The sequence below is a fragment of the Trichosurus vulpecula genome, chromosome 3, assembly GCF_011100635.1.
Source record: "Trichosurus vulpecula isolate mTriVul1 chromosome 3, mTriVul1.pri, whole genome shotgun sequence".
Lineage (NCBI taxonomy): Eukaryota > Metazoa > Chordata > Mammalia > Diprotodontia > Phalangeridae > Trichosurus > Trichosurus vulpecula.
Genome location: NC_050575.1, coordinates 288,643,850 through 288,661,105, shown reverse-complemented (window position 1 = coordinate 288,661,105; position 17,256 = coordinate 288,643,850). Strand labels below are relative to the sequence as shown.

At 37.9% G+C, this 17,256-nt stretch overlaps 1 protein-coding gene across 1 annotated transcript in view; it reads right to left on the bottom strand.

Moving 5' to 3' along the window:
• Positions 1 to 4,713: 4,713 nt before the first annotated feature.
• BUB1 (BUB1 mitotic checkpoint serine/threonine kinase) overlaps positions 4,714 to 17,256 on the bottom strand; it is a 52,557-nt gene continuing 40,014 nt past the window's right edge. Inside the window, exons 18-25 of the mRNA XM_036751125.1 lie at positions 16,693 to 16,922; positions 13,292 to 13,435; positions 12,267 to 12,382; positions 9,277 to 9,438; positions 8,933 to 9,090; positions 8,657 to 8,831; positions 8,221 to 8,327; positions 4,714 to 5,340 (exon numbers count right to left, since the gene is read on the bottom strand). Of these exons, the coding sequence (XP_036607020.1) occupies positions 5,145 to 5,340; positions 8,221 to 8,327; positions 8,657 to 8,831; positions 8,933 to 9,090; positions 9,277 to 9,438; positions 12,267 to 12,382; positions 13,292 to 13,435; positions 16,693 to 16,922 (1,288 nt within the window). The 3' untranslated portion in view covers positions 4,714 to 5,144. The remainder of the gene's footprint in view (positions 5,341 to 8,220; positions 8,328 to 8,656; positions 8,832 to 8,932; positions 9,091 to 9,276; positions 9,439 to 12,266; positions 12,383 to 13,291; positions 13,436 to 16,692; positions 16,923 to 17,256) is intronic.

Sequence of the window (17,256 nt, the reverse complement as noted above, 5' to 3'; positions counted from 1 at the left end):
GGGTTGGCCTAGGCATCTTAAGTATAGAAAAACAGTACAATTGTCCCTGGAAAAGCCCAACTCTAAAAATTTTAATCATTCATAATTTTGCCTGGTGCCTTAAAAAAATAAACTACACTGTTTTTACTTTCCCCTTGAGGGACTATTAACTCTAAGATGATTTCTTCATTGCAAAGTATGTAGAATATTTCTAAAGTATATTCTCTTTCAACCAAGGTCCACAGGTTAATTTGAAAAATTATTAAGTTAATCTTCCTTTCTAACTGCTGGTTCAAATCACAGAATAGCGCAATTTTGCAGTTTCAAGGGACTAAAGTGACCATTTTGTGTAACCCGTACTTGAAAGGAATTCCCCCAGGAAAGCTCCAGCGTGGTTGGAAACCCACGGCATGGATGTTGGAAGTGACTAGGAACAATAACAGGGGCTAAGTCCAGCACTCAGATCAGGATAGCTCAGGCCCAGAGGCTCCCAGGTCCCTCCTACTCGGGCCTGAGATTCTATAGAGGGCCCTAAAGATCCAGGTCTCTGAAGCTCGAAGATCTGATGGGGCCTAACCCTGAGAGGTGGAAGTCAGCACAGGAACTCAAATGATCCAGGTCAAGACCAAATAGGGCCAACCATCTCACCCACAAGCTCAGTGGGGACTGAGCCCCAGTTCAGGAACTAAGCTGGAGAGGTGAGTAAAATGAGCAGACATAAAGAACTAAAAGAATTATTGCAGATCCAAGGAAACCAAAAAACCTAGTCTAGAAGGAGAAAGTAACTCTAGAATAAAAACAAGCAGAGATTCAACGGGGAAAGAAGATTTTCCACAAGAATATGTAGAAGAAATGAAGTAAAAGGAAAATAAAAATGAAATAAGTCCTGGAGGAGAGAATTAGAAACTGTGGTAAACTTTACCCAAGTCATGGATTCTATGAAAATTAGAATAAACTAAATGTAAATTAGTGATTCCATGAAAAAACAGGCCATCTTAGAAAATCAAAAGACTGAAAAAAAAAACCCAGAAGAAAGTGTTAGACTGTTGTAGTTTAGTCATTTCAGTTGTGACCAACTCTTAATGACCCCATCTGGAATTTTCTTGGCAAAGATACTGGAGTGGTTTGCCATTTCCTTCTCTTGATCATTCTACAGATGAGGAAACTGAGGCAAACAGGGTTAAGTGACTTGTCCAGGGTCACATAGCTAGTAAGTATCTGAAGCCAGATTTGAATTCAGGAAGATGACCGACTCTATCCGTTGTGCCACCTAGCTGCCTCCAAAAGCTTTGGGTATCTGCTCTCACAAACAATTGACCTAGAAGTCAGGGTATGAAGAGACAACTTTAGAATCACTGCATATGAAAACTCATGTTAAAAAAATGGAATACCACATTTCAAGAAATTGCAAAAGAAAAGCACTTAGACCTGTTAGGACCACATATGTAACATATTCTTCCAAATTTCCAGGTCATATACACCAGCTGGAATTCTTTTAATGTATGAGTTTTTGCATCTTGAGGTTTAATCAAGGCATTAACTTAAATAGAAGGTTGTTGGTTTACGACAAGTTTGAGATCTGTTAAAATTAATTGCTGGGAAGTTGTGGAAGCCTCTTTTTTTGGGGGGGGGGAACATCATTAGATACTCTAGGGCTTAAGTATAATTTTAATGCTATCAAGATTTTGCCATTTTTTCCAATATTTGTATAACTCCATTGATCTGTCATTCCACTGGAAATATTTATCCTATTCATAATACTTTTTGTTACAAATTTGTTAGAGGTGTTGCTGGCTATTTAGATCTCTATTCTACTTTCAGATTTTATATTCTATTTTCATACTTAGTAGAAATTACCATGTTCTCCTGCAGCCTTGACCTCCTTTGGGAAACTGTAAAGCATTCCTTTAGAGCTAGAAAAATTCACCATTAAAAAAAACATAAAAGAAGTTAAGTAACTGAATAGAATATTAGAAAAGTTAAATATGATGGATCTCTGATAATTCCTGAATAGGAACAAAAAGGAGTATACATATCTCTTAGATGCGAATGGCACCTTTATAGACACTGACCATGTGAGAGCATAAAACCTCATAAACAAATGCACAAAAGTAGTAATATTAAGTATTTCCTTTACTGGCCATAATGCAATAAAATTATATTTTTAAAATGGCTGTTAAATAAAGGATTAAAAATCACCTGGAGACTAAATAACTTAATTCTAAACAATTAGAGGGTCAAAGAACAAATTACAGAAATGGCCTATAACTTCATTAATGATAATGATAAGAATGAAGCAACATACCAAAATGTTTGGGATGCACCCAAAGCCATTCTTAGGAAAACATTCACATTGCTAAACAGTTGTTTCAACAACAATAAAAAAAATAGATCAATGAACTGAGCATTCAAATAAACAAAAATAGATCACTAAACTAAAAAATTCCAATGAAACAGCAAGATCGCTATCTGGAAGATCATAGAATAAATGAATAAAATTGAAAGCAAAAACCTCATTGAATAAATAAATAAAACTATGAATTCTTTTTGGGGGGGAAGGATAAGCTATTAGCTAATCTGATTAAAAAGAGAAACCAAATTACTTGTACCAGAAAGGAAAAGATGAATTCTTAACTAATGAAGAAAAAATAAAACATATTATGAAACAATTTTATCGAACTTTATGACAATAAAATTGACAACTTAATTGGATACATGAATATTTTATAAAAATATACAATACCCAGATTAGAACAAAAATAGAGAATTTAAATAACCCAATCTCAGAAGAAGAACTTAAACAAGCTACATATTAACTCCCAAAGGAAAAAAACCAGCACTAGATAAATTTACAAGCAAATTTTATCAAATATTCAAAGAACAAATAATTCAAATATTATGCAAACTTTAAAAATAGCAAAAGACAGAAAAATCAAAAGGGATATGAAATGTTATCAAGGGATGAAATCCAAGCTATCTCAAACCATATAAAAAAGTGTTCCAAATCACTTATAATCAGAGAAATGTATATTAAAGTAACTGAGGTTCTACCTCCAACCCATCAGATTGGCAAAGTTGACGGAAACGGAAAATGACAAATGTTGGAGGGGCTGTGGGAAAACAGGCGCATCGATGTAGGTACTATTAGCTGAGCTGTGGATTGGGTAGTCAATCTGGAAAGCCATTTGGAACTATGATCCCAAAGAAACCGACCAATCAATCACCATTTATTGAGCACCTACTATGTGCCAGGCACTGTGGTAAGCACTGGGGATACAAGAAGAGGAAAAAGTCTCTGCCCTCAAAGTGCTCACAATCTAATGGAGGAGACAACATGCAAGTGATTATGTACAAAGAAGCCATATACAGCATAAAGCATTTAATTCCTGCCAAGCATGAACTCGGGTCTTCCTGACTCCAGGCTCAGCTCTCTGTCACTGCGCCACCTAGCTGCTACATATAATGAGAATAATAGCATCTACCTCTCAGGACTGTTGTGGGGTTCAACTGAGACAGCATTGCAAAACCTGTAGCACAGTACCTGGCACATAGTAAATGCTACATAAATGTTTATTCCCTTCCCTCTCCTTCTTGAGTTGCCTGGAGTATCAAGTCTGCATGTGTTGGTCAGGGTCCCACAGTCAGTACAGGTCAGAAGTGAGACTTGAATCCAGGTTTTCCTAGCTTGGAGGCTAGTTCTATTTTGCCATGCTGACTCCATTGTGTTTATGTTTAGCATATTGTTTGATATTTTTGTTACAATTAAGTCATTAGGACCAATTATAACGTGTTTCAATGCCACGATGCACTCAGGAGTGCATTTGCTTCTGTCAAATTAAACAAACATTAAAATAAATGGCCCCCAAAATGTCCATTTTTATAACAGTGCTGTCCTATCTCTCCAACCTCCACCTCCTGCCTCGCCCTACTGTCCTTTCTCTGAATCATCTTCTGATATATATACTTCTACAATTAAAATTAGCGGAATGGATTAGATGATCTGCAAAATCTCTTCCAGCTTTAAAATTCTATTCTGTCATTGTAATTTAGGAAGAACTGAAGGTTTCCAAGGAAACCATAAAGCCGAACTTGCTAAATCAGCCACCCCTGTCTTATACATAATTCTACATTGATAATGTTTGGCCTGTGGGTAGATGTGTTTCTTCTGTGGAGTAAAATATGTGGGCCTTGTGACTCCTCTCTCTCCCTTTGCTATTTCCAGGTTCCAAGCTGCATTCCTGATGGTTGATATGGCCCAAATGTAGCAGATGAATAGGGTGCTATTTTCTATATGTATATAAAACAGTGATATCGAGTGTTTTCAAAATCTCTCATTTTATTACATTTGTCTTGTCTTTTGAGAAACAGTGCACGCCATAGACATTACAATTGTTCTTGAAGATACTAAAATCTGAGCTGAAGGCTTTAAAGCCATATCCCTAGAAAACAGGGAGACAAGGTCTTGACTGCCTTAACGCCTGTCCCTGAAAACAGAAAGTAGCCTAGTTAATTAACATACATACTCTCTCTCAGAACAAGGTAAAGAATGAAGTTTATGAAACAGAAGAGGTTGAAAAACAAGAGCCAGAAAGTCTAACTTGTCTGGAGTCCTTGATAAATGAAGAATTTGTTTTCTAGGCAACTATTTAATTACCTATTTTGTACATGTGTCCGAATTCATTCCAACTCGGGCTGCTCCCCACACTCTCATTTGACATTTGAATGCTTCTGCTAAGTTGGCTAGTATATTTTTAATGCTGACTGACAGTAAAATATCTTTCGGTCACAAGGATGTCTTTCGATAGTTAATAATGATAATAGCTGTCATTACAGAGAGCTTTAAGGTTAATTATATACATAGTCTCACTAGTAAGATCCTCCCAACAGTCCTGTGAGGTAGGCAGGCAATACAAATATTTCTCTCATTTTGTAGATAAGGAAACTGGTTAAGGGACTTGTCTGTGGTCACACAGCTAGTAAAGTGTTAGACGTGGGTCCTGAGCTCAGGTCTCTCCCGATTCCACATCTAATGTCCTTTCCCCTACACCAGGCTTTCTGTCTTTCAGGACATTTAGCAAATGAAGCAGACTGACGGGTTCTAATCAATGTACTTAGGGAGAGATAGAGTGAACCAATTTATACAACAGGCAGAAAGAAATCCAATTTTATTTTCGTGAACGTTTGCACTCCAAAAGCAACACAATTAGCCGGCTGCGGAAAGATCTTATCTTGCTTGCATAGGACTGCTGAAATACTGCTTTCAGTTTTTCCCGTAAGGTTTCCAAAGAAGGGAGATGGTGACAGTCTGGTATATTCAACATGATGTGAAAAAAGTCATTCCACATTTCAGAATTTGGGATCCTAAAAGTGTGACAGAATTTAAAAAACATGGTAAGTGTTTTTAAAATGGTAAGACCTTCAATAGCCTCAAAAGAATTGGATTTAATTTATTCCCCACCTTTGCTTAAATCCACATGTAGCAAGTAAAGAGAATGGAAAATGTGACTCTCATAACACAAAAGGACTTTAAGGACTTATAGAAATTATTTTACTTTTGGCTAGTGATAGATGGATTATTGTCAGAAACAGAAATCCTTCCATTTGGCCCATACAATTAACGGCAGAATGAGGGATTCAGATTGTGTTCATTTGAGATTCTTATGGCTGAAGTCCAAAATTTTGTTGCTACTATATTAGAAAAGTAGGTAACAGCTGACACCAAAGACCATCCAGATGAGGGATTCTTATTCTTTGTGTAGTTAATTGGTGTGGTGGTTGTCCTTTGTTTTTGAAGAGGACCAAAATGACACGACTATGTTGGGGTCAAGGTACAGCATGTTCTACTGTGGCTGATCGGACCAATGTGAGTTCAGAAGGCTCTATCACAGGTTGGGCACAAATAGTCCATGTGATCATTTGGAGTGGAGATGTCTCTAAATTTGCACATCTCATGTTTCATAGGCTTAATTGGCAGAATGGTGGAAGCTAGGATCCCTTCTTAGAACGCCTGTTGCCTGAACTGGAAGAAATGCTAAATTTCATTTAGAGGTTAGTAAAAATAAAGATGTCAGTTTTCCCACTCAAATTCACAGACCTCAAGTTAAGAACCCATAATCTATATCAAAGATACTAGAGCAAAGTAAAAGAAATGCAGAGAATGTGATAAAAATAGTTTGGGCTTGGCAGAAGAGATTTGTCAGCTATGATCTGACTTATCCAAGACTCAAATTAAGATTTTTTTTTGGGCGTGCATCCGGGCCAACCACATTGGTTAAACTAAAAATATTGAGGCCTAACATGTATGACACTAACAATGTGTTATGATTCAAGAAAGTGACTATAGAAAAAATATTTGCTGCGTTAAATTATTCAGTGCAGAGAATTTGTTAAAGTCATTCAACAAAATACTCTTATGGGCCTTCTTCCAGGACACTATAATTACTGCTATATGGAACCTATTATTATAATGAGATTTTCAAACCTATATATATGTTTCTGCTTTTACAATATATACATATGTAGACATACACATTAATATACATACATGTATATATGTGCGCGCACACACACACACACACACACACATTTTTGAGACAGGGGCTCCTTCTTTTGCCCAGGCTGGAAGTGCAGTGATTCCTCACTGGCCTGATTCCACTGTTCATGAGCATCACCCCAAATTGTGCAGTCTGATGGCCTCTCACTCCCAGGGCTCACCATATTGGTGCCAGAACACCCAACTTTAGCCCTGCTGTAGCTCAGAGCTGTCCACCAGCCTCTGCCTTCCCAGCAGCAGGACTAGGCATGTGCCACTAATGTTTTTGAAAGCAAAGAAATTGATGGTTAATATTTTTAAAAATCTTATTTGTACACTTGTTTATTCACTTAGGTTTTGATCGTTTGATCAAGATGCATAAACTGCATTTTAAGTTTGTGTTAGAAATGCAGAGATCCTAGAGCTCACCAATTAATGACTCCTTACTTCTAAAACCTTCCGAAAAGTGATTATTCAACATTATAGCTGGTTCCTCACGTATTCAAAAATACTTACTAAGCACAAGGCAATTCTTTGCAGACACAAGAGAAATATATTAACTTCATATAGAAGAACACACAAAAAACTAGAGAATATAAACAAATTTGTGAAGTAGCACATAAGTAATGAATGTGAAGCAAAGGAAAATGTAGTGGTAAAGGAAGCAGCCTAGCTCAGTGTGAGGAGGGCGAGATGGAAGAGAAGGTAAAACTAGGCAGATAGCTTGGCTTTTGCAACTACAATCTCACAGGACTGTACACAATAAATCTGGGGATGCCATGTTTTTTTCTAGGGAAGATTTCTGTAAGTAATTAGTGAGACATGGTTTCTATACTTTGCATTCAAGCATAAAACCATTGCTTTTTTTTTTTTAACTTTGTCTGTCTTTACAAATGCAGGCACATCAACAACTACAACAACAAAACTATCAGTTGTTAAGATACTGCCCTCAAAGGCATGCAAGCGCTGAGGGGCGGGCACTACAGCCTCCATTTTATACATAAGGAAACAGGATTGGAGAGGAGAAACTATTTGCTCCGCACAGTCACATAGCTGGTGTCTGAGGCAGGATTTGAACCCAGGCGTTCTTGACTCCAAGTTCAGGGCTCTATTCACTAAGCACACACTGCTTTTCAGAATGTGAATATTTAACTTTTAACAAAATATTTAAAGTTCTTTAATAATTAAGCCCTCTTTGATGAGATCCAGGAGCTGGGTAGCAGAATGGATAGAGTGCTGGGCACGGAGTTAGGAAGACCTGAGTTCAAATACTGATTAACTGTGCAGCCCTGAGCAAGTCACTTAATGTCTCTGTGTCTCAGTTTCCCCATCTATAAAATGGGAGGTAGGATTTGATGGCTTCTAAGGTCCATTCCCATTCTAAACCTATGTTCCTGTAATTCCTTTTCTTGAAATTAAACTAACACTTATGCTCTATAGAAAACTGTGTCACAGAGAGGATTCAGAGTAGAGCATCTTATCAACCACTGAAATATACTAGTCTGTGCCTTGGGCACACTCCCCCCCTCCTCTCTTTGGTCATTTTCTAGTTTTTCTTTCCTTAAAAGACAAAGAAATGATGAATTTCCTCCAATGCATTGGCCTCTTGTGAATGGACTTGCTGGTCATTTTTATCCAGGTGGATCCATTTCCATCCATCTGTTTGTCTTTTCATGCTAGGATACATATTTTATAACCATAAGATGTACCTTTTGGAAACTCCTTCAGGCTTCCAGACTCCCTGGTCATTTTTCACCTTCATGTATGTACCAAACAGCATGCAGTACGCTGTTGCAGCAATCCCAAAGTAATCAGTCTATGAACAAAACACATATAAAACATCATTTCTAACTTATGTGGCTACTCAAAAATCAATTCATTAGAATTTCTGGCTCCTGGGGCAACTACTTCAATAGTGACCAAGAGGAGAAAGGAGAGAAACTCCCCCAAACAAAGAACTCAAGTAGCTTTTCCCATGGCCTTAATACTTACCTTTGCTGGTTCTCAACTGATGTTCACCCCCCAGAAAGAGTTCATTCAAAAGATGTTTTTCACTTTTTTAATGTTCAAATTGATCAGTCCCCAAATCATTCTGAAGGCCTAAGAAATGTTAAGCCAAAATTTTCAAACTGAATAATTCCATACCTGATAGTTCCAAGGTTTTTGGCTGAGCATTTCAACACATTGAAAACCAGAAGTTTCACACCTTGCTGTAAATGCAGTTCCTTTTGGGAAAAGGGTCATATCTATACTTTGACCCAAGTCAATTAAAGCCAATCCATGAGATAAATCATCTATTCCACTGTCCTGTTCCAGGAACCTGAATTTGGTTAAAAAAAAAAGTGTTGGATGGATGCCATGGAATAAAGACCTGATAAACAAAGAGTAAGAGGATCCCTGACAAGAAGGAATATGACTTGCCTTTCTCCAATTATAAAATTGTCAGGTTTAATGTCCCCATGAATGATCTCACAGCCATGAAGTTGTTCTATCATGTGGAGGATTTTTATTGTAAAGTAGAGGACTAGTGCTTGCGGCATCACTTTTTCTGGAGTGTTTTTGTAAAGATTAATAGCATTCTGGAAGCAGAGATGAAATTCTTTATTAGCAGCAACATGATTACAACAAACTTTAAAAGCAGCTACCAAAGCCTCTAAATTCCTCCAACCCAACCTACAACACCAAACAGAACAAGATCAGCCACAAAAAATCTATACTTCGATCAGAATCACATATCCAGTTGAATTGCAAGATAAGGTACTTACTAGTAATGTTCCATAACTATACAGATCGCCAACCAACACACTGCCGTTATGGAAGAAATGAGCGGCATCAAACTTGATGAACAGGTGGCGCATACTGGGTTTGAGTCTCTTCATCAGCTGAGTTCCTATATAGAATTCCCAGGGGTTTGCAGGCTTCTGGACCTGTAAATTAGGTACACAGGAACATTTACTGAAAAATCCATTGTATACTCTGGAAAATATCAGAAAAATAACTTATCACAAGAAAGTTATACAGCTTCAACCAGAAGACAGGCAACTCTAAACATGAGAGCTCATCACCATTTCCTAATTAAATTGACTTTTTTCACATCAGATTATCATTAACTTGGTATAGACATGGAGGCTGTCTATAGAATAGCAAAGTGTGAAAATATTATTGCCTCCGTGTTGCCTTCTATGTTATAGATGTTTCTGAATACCCAGACATTTGTCTCACCACCACTTCCATGGGACTCAGATGAAGTGTGGCTGCGGCAGGGGACACCACATCTGCTGTATCAGATGAGGGGAACTATACACACTTGTGCTTAATACATGAGTTGATTATAGGCCCATTTTTTTCTTTTTGGTGGGGGTGGGAGAGGAGAGATTCCAAAATTATCATTTTATCAGTCGAGGAAAGTTTTGAAGGCCTTGGACCAAACTTTACTGAGAAATAGAAGCTATTCATGCTGAGCTCTCTCTTCTTCCCTTCTGTATATCTCAAAACTCCTCGGCATCATCACCCCCACCCTGTCCCATTCTCTCTTCCTTAACTCAGTCCCTAATAAAGAGATGACTCTTCTCATCAAGGCCAACCCTTATGTACTCTCGATCCATCTCTGCTGGCTTCTCTTGCAGAGGCACCCTTGCCTCCTCATCTCCCCCTTCCCTAATCTCTCTTCTCTATCTGTTGGCTTCTTTCTGCTGACTGGAACTATATCTAAGACTCATCCATCTTCAAAAAACCCTCAATGGAACCTTCTATCCCCTCAAAATATAGTCCTCTACCCTTTCAAAGCCTAACTCTGAGAAAAATCTATCAATTTTATCCACCTCCATTTCCTCTCCTCTCACTCATGTCTCAAACCTTTGTAAACTGGCTTCTGACCTCAGCACTCAATGGAACGGGCTCTCTTGAGAGTTAGCCACAATTTCCTAACTGCTAGACCTGATGGTCTTTTTGCCATTCATGCTACACTTTTGACACTGCTCACCTCCCTCTTCTCCTAGATACTTTCTCCCATCTCCATTTTCTCTCTTGGGGTTCTTCTCTTACCTGACTGCTTCTTCTCAAACGCCATTGCTGGTTATTACTGGTATTTCATCCCTAACTGTGAATACACCCTAAGGCTCTGTGAGGGATTCTCTTTTCTTTATATATACTTTTTAACGTAGTGATCTTGTCTGCTCCCACGGGTTTAATTAGCTCTATACATTTGACTCCCAAATCCACAGGTTTAACTAGCTCTATACATTTTACTCCCAAATCCACAGGTTCAACTAGCTCTATACATTTTACTCCCAAATCTATATATCTATTCTAGCCCTAGCCTCTCTCATGCTCTCTGGCATGCATGTCCAACTGGACATTTCAAACTGGATATCCTATAGACGTTTCAAATTCAGTATGTCCAAAACACAACTTATGATCTTCCCCTTTCCCCTCCCCCAACTCTTCCCTCTATTTCTGTCAAAGGCACTACCATCCTTCTAGACACTCAAGTTCACAACCACAGTTATCCTTGGATCTTCACTCTCTCTTACCCTACATAGGAAATCAGTTGCCAAAATCTTGTCGTTTCTACTTCTATATCATCTCCAGCATCCATTCCCCCCAGCTCACATTTAGATGTTTTTCAGTCGTGTCCAACTCTTTGTGACCCCTTTTGGAGTTTTCTTGGCAAAGATACTGGAATGTTTACTGTTTCCTTCTCCAGATCATTTTATAGATGAGAAAACTGAGGTAAACAGGGTTAAGCGACTTGCCCAGGGTCACACAGCTAGTAAGTGTCTGAGGCTGGATTTGAACTTAGATCTTTCTGATTCCAGGCCCAGCGCCCTATCTACTGTGCCTTCTAGTTCAGGCTCTAATTCTCTCTCACCTTCACTATTGGTCTCCCTGCCTCAATTCTCTCCTCACTCCAATCCATCTTCCAAGTGTCTGCTAAAATGATTTTCCTAAATGAGTCTGAACACGTCACTTCCCTATTCAGAAAATTTCAATGGTTCCTTACTGGCCCACCTATCTTTTCAGCCATATTATATATATTATATTATTATTGTTACTACTACACATATAGTATATCACACAGATAATATATTATACAATAGCAGGCCTGTATAATAGATACATCTCACACTTATACAGTCTAGCCAAATTGAGTTCATTGCTCTTACTCCCAAACAATGCCCCCATCCCTGTATCTTTGCACTGGCCACCCCCCTGGCCTGAGATGCATTCCTTACTTACCTCCACCCCTTAAAGAATCCTTTATTTTAAGACTCAGCTCAGGTGCCACCTTCACACACACACACACACACACACACACACACACACACACAGTCTTCCTCAATGGAATGTAAGTTTTTGAGGGTAGGGGCTATTAAATATTTGTCCCAGTATCCCGTGTCAAGCACAATATTTAGGACATAGGAACTTAATAAGTGTTTTACTGATTCACTGAAACTCTTTTTCCTCAAGCATATTAATAATTATTCCACAATTAAGAATTTTAAAGAGTTGCCCAGAGCAGTGAGAAGGTAAGTGGCTTGTTGAGAGTTAGGCAGCTGGTATGGAACTGAGGCAGGACTGAACTAGGCTCCTTTTGACTTCAAGGTCAGTTTTCCATCCACATCATAAGACCAGATAACATAGACAAATAGCTGCAAAATACGAAACTATACCAAGCCGCTCTGAAAGCAAAGGTAACAAAGATGTTCTGAAACTGACCTCTCTACTATTCAAGTAACTCATCCCCCAAACTTACCTTTAACATCACTTTCTGCTTGTTTTTGGGGTCACTCATATTCCACTGAGTAGCTTCATAAACATGGGCAAAAGCTCCCTCTCCAAGAAAGGAATCAACATAGGTCAACCATGGACCTTTGGAAGAGGAATACACATTGAAATGAGAAAAGAGCTTGTAATACATACAAAGTTCTGCAGAAGTGCTGCCACATTAACAAAGTGTTTTTTAGAGTCTTGGATGAAGTTTATCATAGCAGCACTATTCAGCAGTTTCATAAACGCTCCTTTAGGAAAAGCAAGTATTTGATTATTGACTGATTTTTTTTTTAACATAAGCAAGTTTCTTCCCAATTTTTAATAATGAGAAAGGGCTATAAGCTTTAAATTTCAGATTGGGCCCTCTTTTATTATAAAGTGCAATAAGTATCTATAGGCTATGATGCAAAGAGTAAGTCAAGAAACATAACCAAGACTAGACTGACTAGAACTTCAAATGTGTTTCCTGTTCTAAACCCTCCACCACACCATAAGATCAATTATTTGGTTATATTCTACAGTATTACAAAGGTAGAAGGAGAACATGCTATACGGATTCTTCATCAATCCCAGATATGTTATATCCTACAAGACCCTCCCACATACATTTTTCAGAGAAGGGAAAAAGAAAAGTAAGCAGGATAATATAGGTCAGTGGTTAGGGAATGCCTGAAAAGGCTGTGTTCCACTGCAAGAATGAAAAAATGACAAATACATCAACAGTGCATAATAAACACAGAAAGGTCTACACTAAATAACATAAAGAAAAAGATGAATATGGGAACTCTTCCACTAATACAGATAGCAACACACCTTTTCAAACTTCACAGATTGTGTCCATATCCGTGTATAAAGCTTTTAAAGAAGATCTACCCTATATGGTAGAAACCTCCCCCCAGGTCTTTCCTAACATTCTGGGTCTCAGCATGTACTCCCTTGCTCTTACTATGTGGTGAACCCAGTTTTCTTCATAGAAATGAGATTGAACGAGTTCTTAGCAATTCTTACCCAACTGGATTTCATATTTTTGCTTGATGGTTGGAAGCTTATAATCCCATTCAAAAGAATTTGGATAAGAACTTATTGGTGGAGATAATCTTGATAAAAATTTCTGAATCAAGTCACTATCCCATGGGTTCTCAACAATGAAGTCTTGAAAGAGAAAGAAAAAAAAAGGCAATTTTCTATAAAGTAAAATATACCAGAAACCAAATACAGTATAAAACAGTCCCATCATAATAAAGAAATTGGTAAAGCAAAACCTTGATCACAGGATTGTGGCTTTAGAGCTGGAAGTGGTCATTTAGACCAATTCCTGTATTTTGCGGGTGAGAAAAATGAGTATCAGAAGGGTTAATAACCTGCCCAAAGTCACAAATGTAGGTCTTGGACTCTAAGCAGCATTCTTTTTATTTTTTCCCCACTTAATATTATTTTACTTTTTTCCAATTACATATAAAGATAGTTTTCAACATTTACTTTTATAAGATTTTGAGTTTCAAATTTTTTCCCCTTCTCCTCTCCCCTCTCCAAGACAGCATGCAATCTGATATAGGCTATACATTTGCATTCATATTAGACATATATCTACATTAGTCATGTTGTGAAAGAAGAATCAGAACAAAAGGGAAAAACCATGAGAAAGAAAACACACACAAAAAAGAGAAAATAGTATGCTTCGATCTTCATTCAGACTCCAGAATTTTTTCTCTGGATGTGGATAGCATTTTCCACCATGAGTCTTTTGGAATTGTTTTAGATCATCATATTGCTGAAAAGAGCTAAGTCTATCAAAGTTGGTCATCATACAGCGTTGCTGTTACTGTGTACAGCGTTCTCCTGGTTCTACTCACTTGACTCAGCATCAATTCATGTAAGTCTTTTTTTTTCCCCTAAAATCCGCCTGCTCATCATTCCTTATAGCACAATAATATTCCATTACATTCATATACCACAACTTGTTCAGCCATTCTCCAATTGATGGGCACCCCCTCAATTTCCAATTGCCACAACAAAACGAACTGCTATAAATATTTTTTTACAAGTGGTCTTTTGCCCTTTCTTATTATCTCTTTGGGACACAGACCTAGAGAAGTGGTATTGCTGAATCAAAGGGTATGCACAGTTTTATAGTCCTGTAAGAGAGTCTCCCAAATAACTTATGCCTAACTCTTTAAGCAGTTGGCCCACTGACCACACCATAATATACTGTGGTCTTCAGATATTTTTGTGGTAGTTCCTATCTCAGTAGATTCTGACTTCAAAGATGCCTTTAAGAAGAAAAAAGAAAAAAATCCCCAAACATCTGGGCTTAACATTGTTTCAGATGTTTGGGGGTGCTGAAAGGCTGCTCTCCAAAAACCAAGATTTAAAATATATTGTGGACCCATCCAGGGTTGATCCTATTTTGTCCTTATTAAAAAGACTGGAAAATTAGCCAATTATGGATCTCTTTGTTTTTTTCTTGCTGCTAGACAGGGTTAGACCACGGAAGCTCAAATTTTTATTCTTTTAGTAGCAGCAAAAGCAGCTGGGAAAGAGGACAAGATCTGTCAAGAGCACAGAGTTGGCAGAAGAGCCAGAAAATGCCTTTTTAAAAATCACTTAAATGATCATACTTATCAGAGACTACTGTAATTTGAAGTTTCTTCGGAAAATAAAGCCTTTTAAATGTCCAGGCACATTCAAAGAAGCCTAAATATCAAGGAAAGACTTATAGTGCTACAGAAATGACAGAGAAGCACACCCACTCTGGGACTAACATCCCTAATTACCTTGTATTTATTCTCTTTATATTTACTCTGTACATATGTGAAGCTTTAAAAAGCTTAAAACTGCACTAAGACTTTTGGGACATCCTGGATATATACTTCCTGTCTCCCTGTGAGAACATAAGCTCCTTGAGAGTTAGGATGGTTTCATTCTTTGGATTTATTCCTGGAGACTGCAAAAGGGCCTGGCATATAGTAGGCTTATGGATGGATAGTAACTTATGATGATCCAGCTTGGATCCATACTTTTAAAATTAATTCCCTACTAACATTCTTAAAATTTTGTTGTTGAGTTGTTTCAATCATGTCTGCCTCTTTGTGAACCTATTTGGGATTTTCTTCGCAGAGATGCTGAACTGGTTTGCATTTCCTTCTCTAGCTCATTTTACAGATGAGGAAACTGAGACAAACAGGGTTAAGTGACTTGCCCAGGATCACCCAGCTAGTGAGTGTCTGAGGCGGGATTTGAATCCATGAAGATAAGTCTTCCTGATTCCAAGCCCAGTGCTCTAGCCACCCAGCTGCCCTTCATAAAATATACCATCTGTTTAAATATCACAAATGTTATCTATTATCATGATTAAAGCACTCACATGATATGCTTCTAAAATATTTTTATTTTTTTATTTTTAGTTTACAACACTCAGTTCCACAAGTTTTTGAGTTCCAAATTTTCTCCCCCTCCCTCTCCTCTCTCCTCCCTCCCCAAGACAGCATGTAATCCAATATAGGTTTTACATATGCCTTCACATTAAACTTACTAAAATACTTTTCTACTTACATTACAGATATGAGTATAGCAGGTATGTATATAGGCATTATTCATGTTCTTTTTATAAACTTCCAAAAGTAAATCCTAAGGAACAGAATCATCTCTTCCTAAAATAAGTTGCCATAAAAATTGCTACGGAAGGCACAAACCAAATGATTTGATATTACCACCACCAAAGTAACAGAGAACACCTGGTGTATGTCTAGAACATAGTTTGGTTCCTTAGGCTTAAATACTTGTACTTTCATTGCTGCATATCATTCTTACAGGTATATCCATGTATATGTAGCTGGTTGTCTTAGTTCAGAGATATATTCTTATAAAATAAATGAAAACATATTATTACTGCAACTTAACAAATATGTATATAGAAGTGCACTGTAGTCTTGGTGTCACAGAATGGCAGCTGATGAACCTGTTCTTTAAGGAATCAAATAATATATATTTTTCCTTCCAGAAAATAATTCCTAAGAATATCAGAATGGTGAAGTAGATAGAATACTAGACCTAGAGTCAGGCAGACTCTTCTTCTGATTTCAAATCCCGCCTCAGACCCTTCCTAGCTATATGACCCTGGGCAAGTCACTTAACCCTGTTTGTCTCAGTTTCCTCATCTGTAAAATGAGCTGGAGAAGGAAATGGCAAACCACTCTAGGATCTTTGCCAAGAAAACCCCAAATGGGGTCACAAAGAGTAGGATACAACCAAAAGAAACAACTAAACAATACGTCGGAAAACAAGTACCATCTGGCTTTAAATAATGTCTCTTATTAATGACTGTCTCACTCCCAAGGGCTCCCCTTGATGCCCAGAAATCAATTTTTTTGTTTTAAAAAAAGAAAATTAAGATAATCATCAGTTCATACCTTGGACATGAGGACTTTCAGATGGTCTGCTCTGTGTGCAATTGGCTGGGTGTGCAACACTGACTTCTTCTGGCTCCACATCCATTGCAAGATCATTTTCAGTGGGTTTACAAGCAACAAGGCCCTCCTCAACACCATTAGTAAGAGCTCCAGCCACCACACGCTGAGTGAATGGGAGAGGTGGCACACTGACTGGCAATATACTCTCTGCGACATTTTCTTGAATTATACTGGATATGTACAGACACAAAAGAGGCAGAAAAACATTTAACTTAGAGTATCAGATGCTAGAAATCAGAGACTGGAATATACACCTGTCTCATGCCAACTAGTTTTCTACTGATTCTAAGGGCAGTATTTCAAAACCCCAGAGTAAAAAAAGGTTAAATTATTAGCCTTAGGCATTCAAAGTCACTAGAATCTGGTCCATCTACATACATTTTGCTTGGAACATACTTATCATTCTCCATACACAGCTCACTCCACAGTCCACCTCCATGTCTTTGCTCATCACTCCCTAGACCCATCTCTGCTGTTGACTGTTACTGCACTCTTTAAACCCAT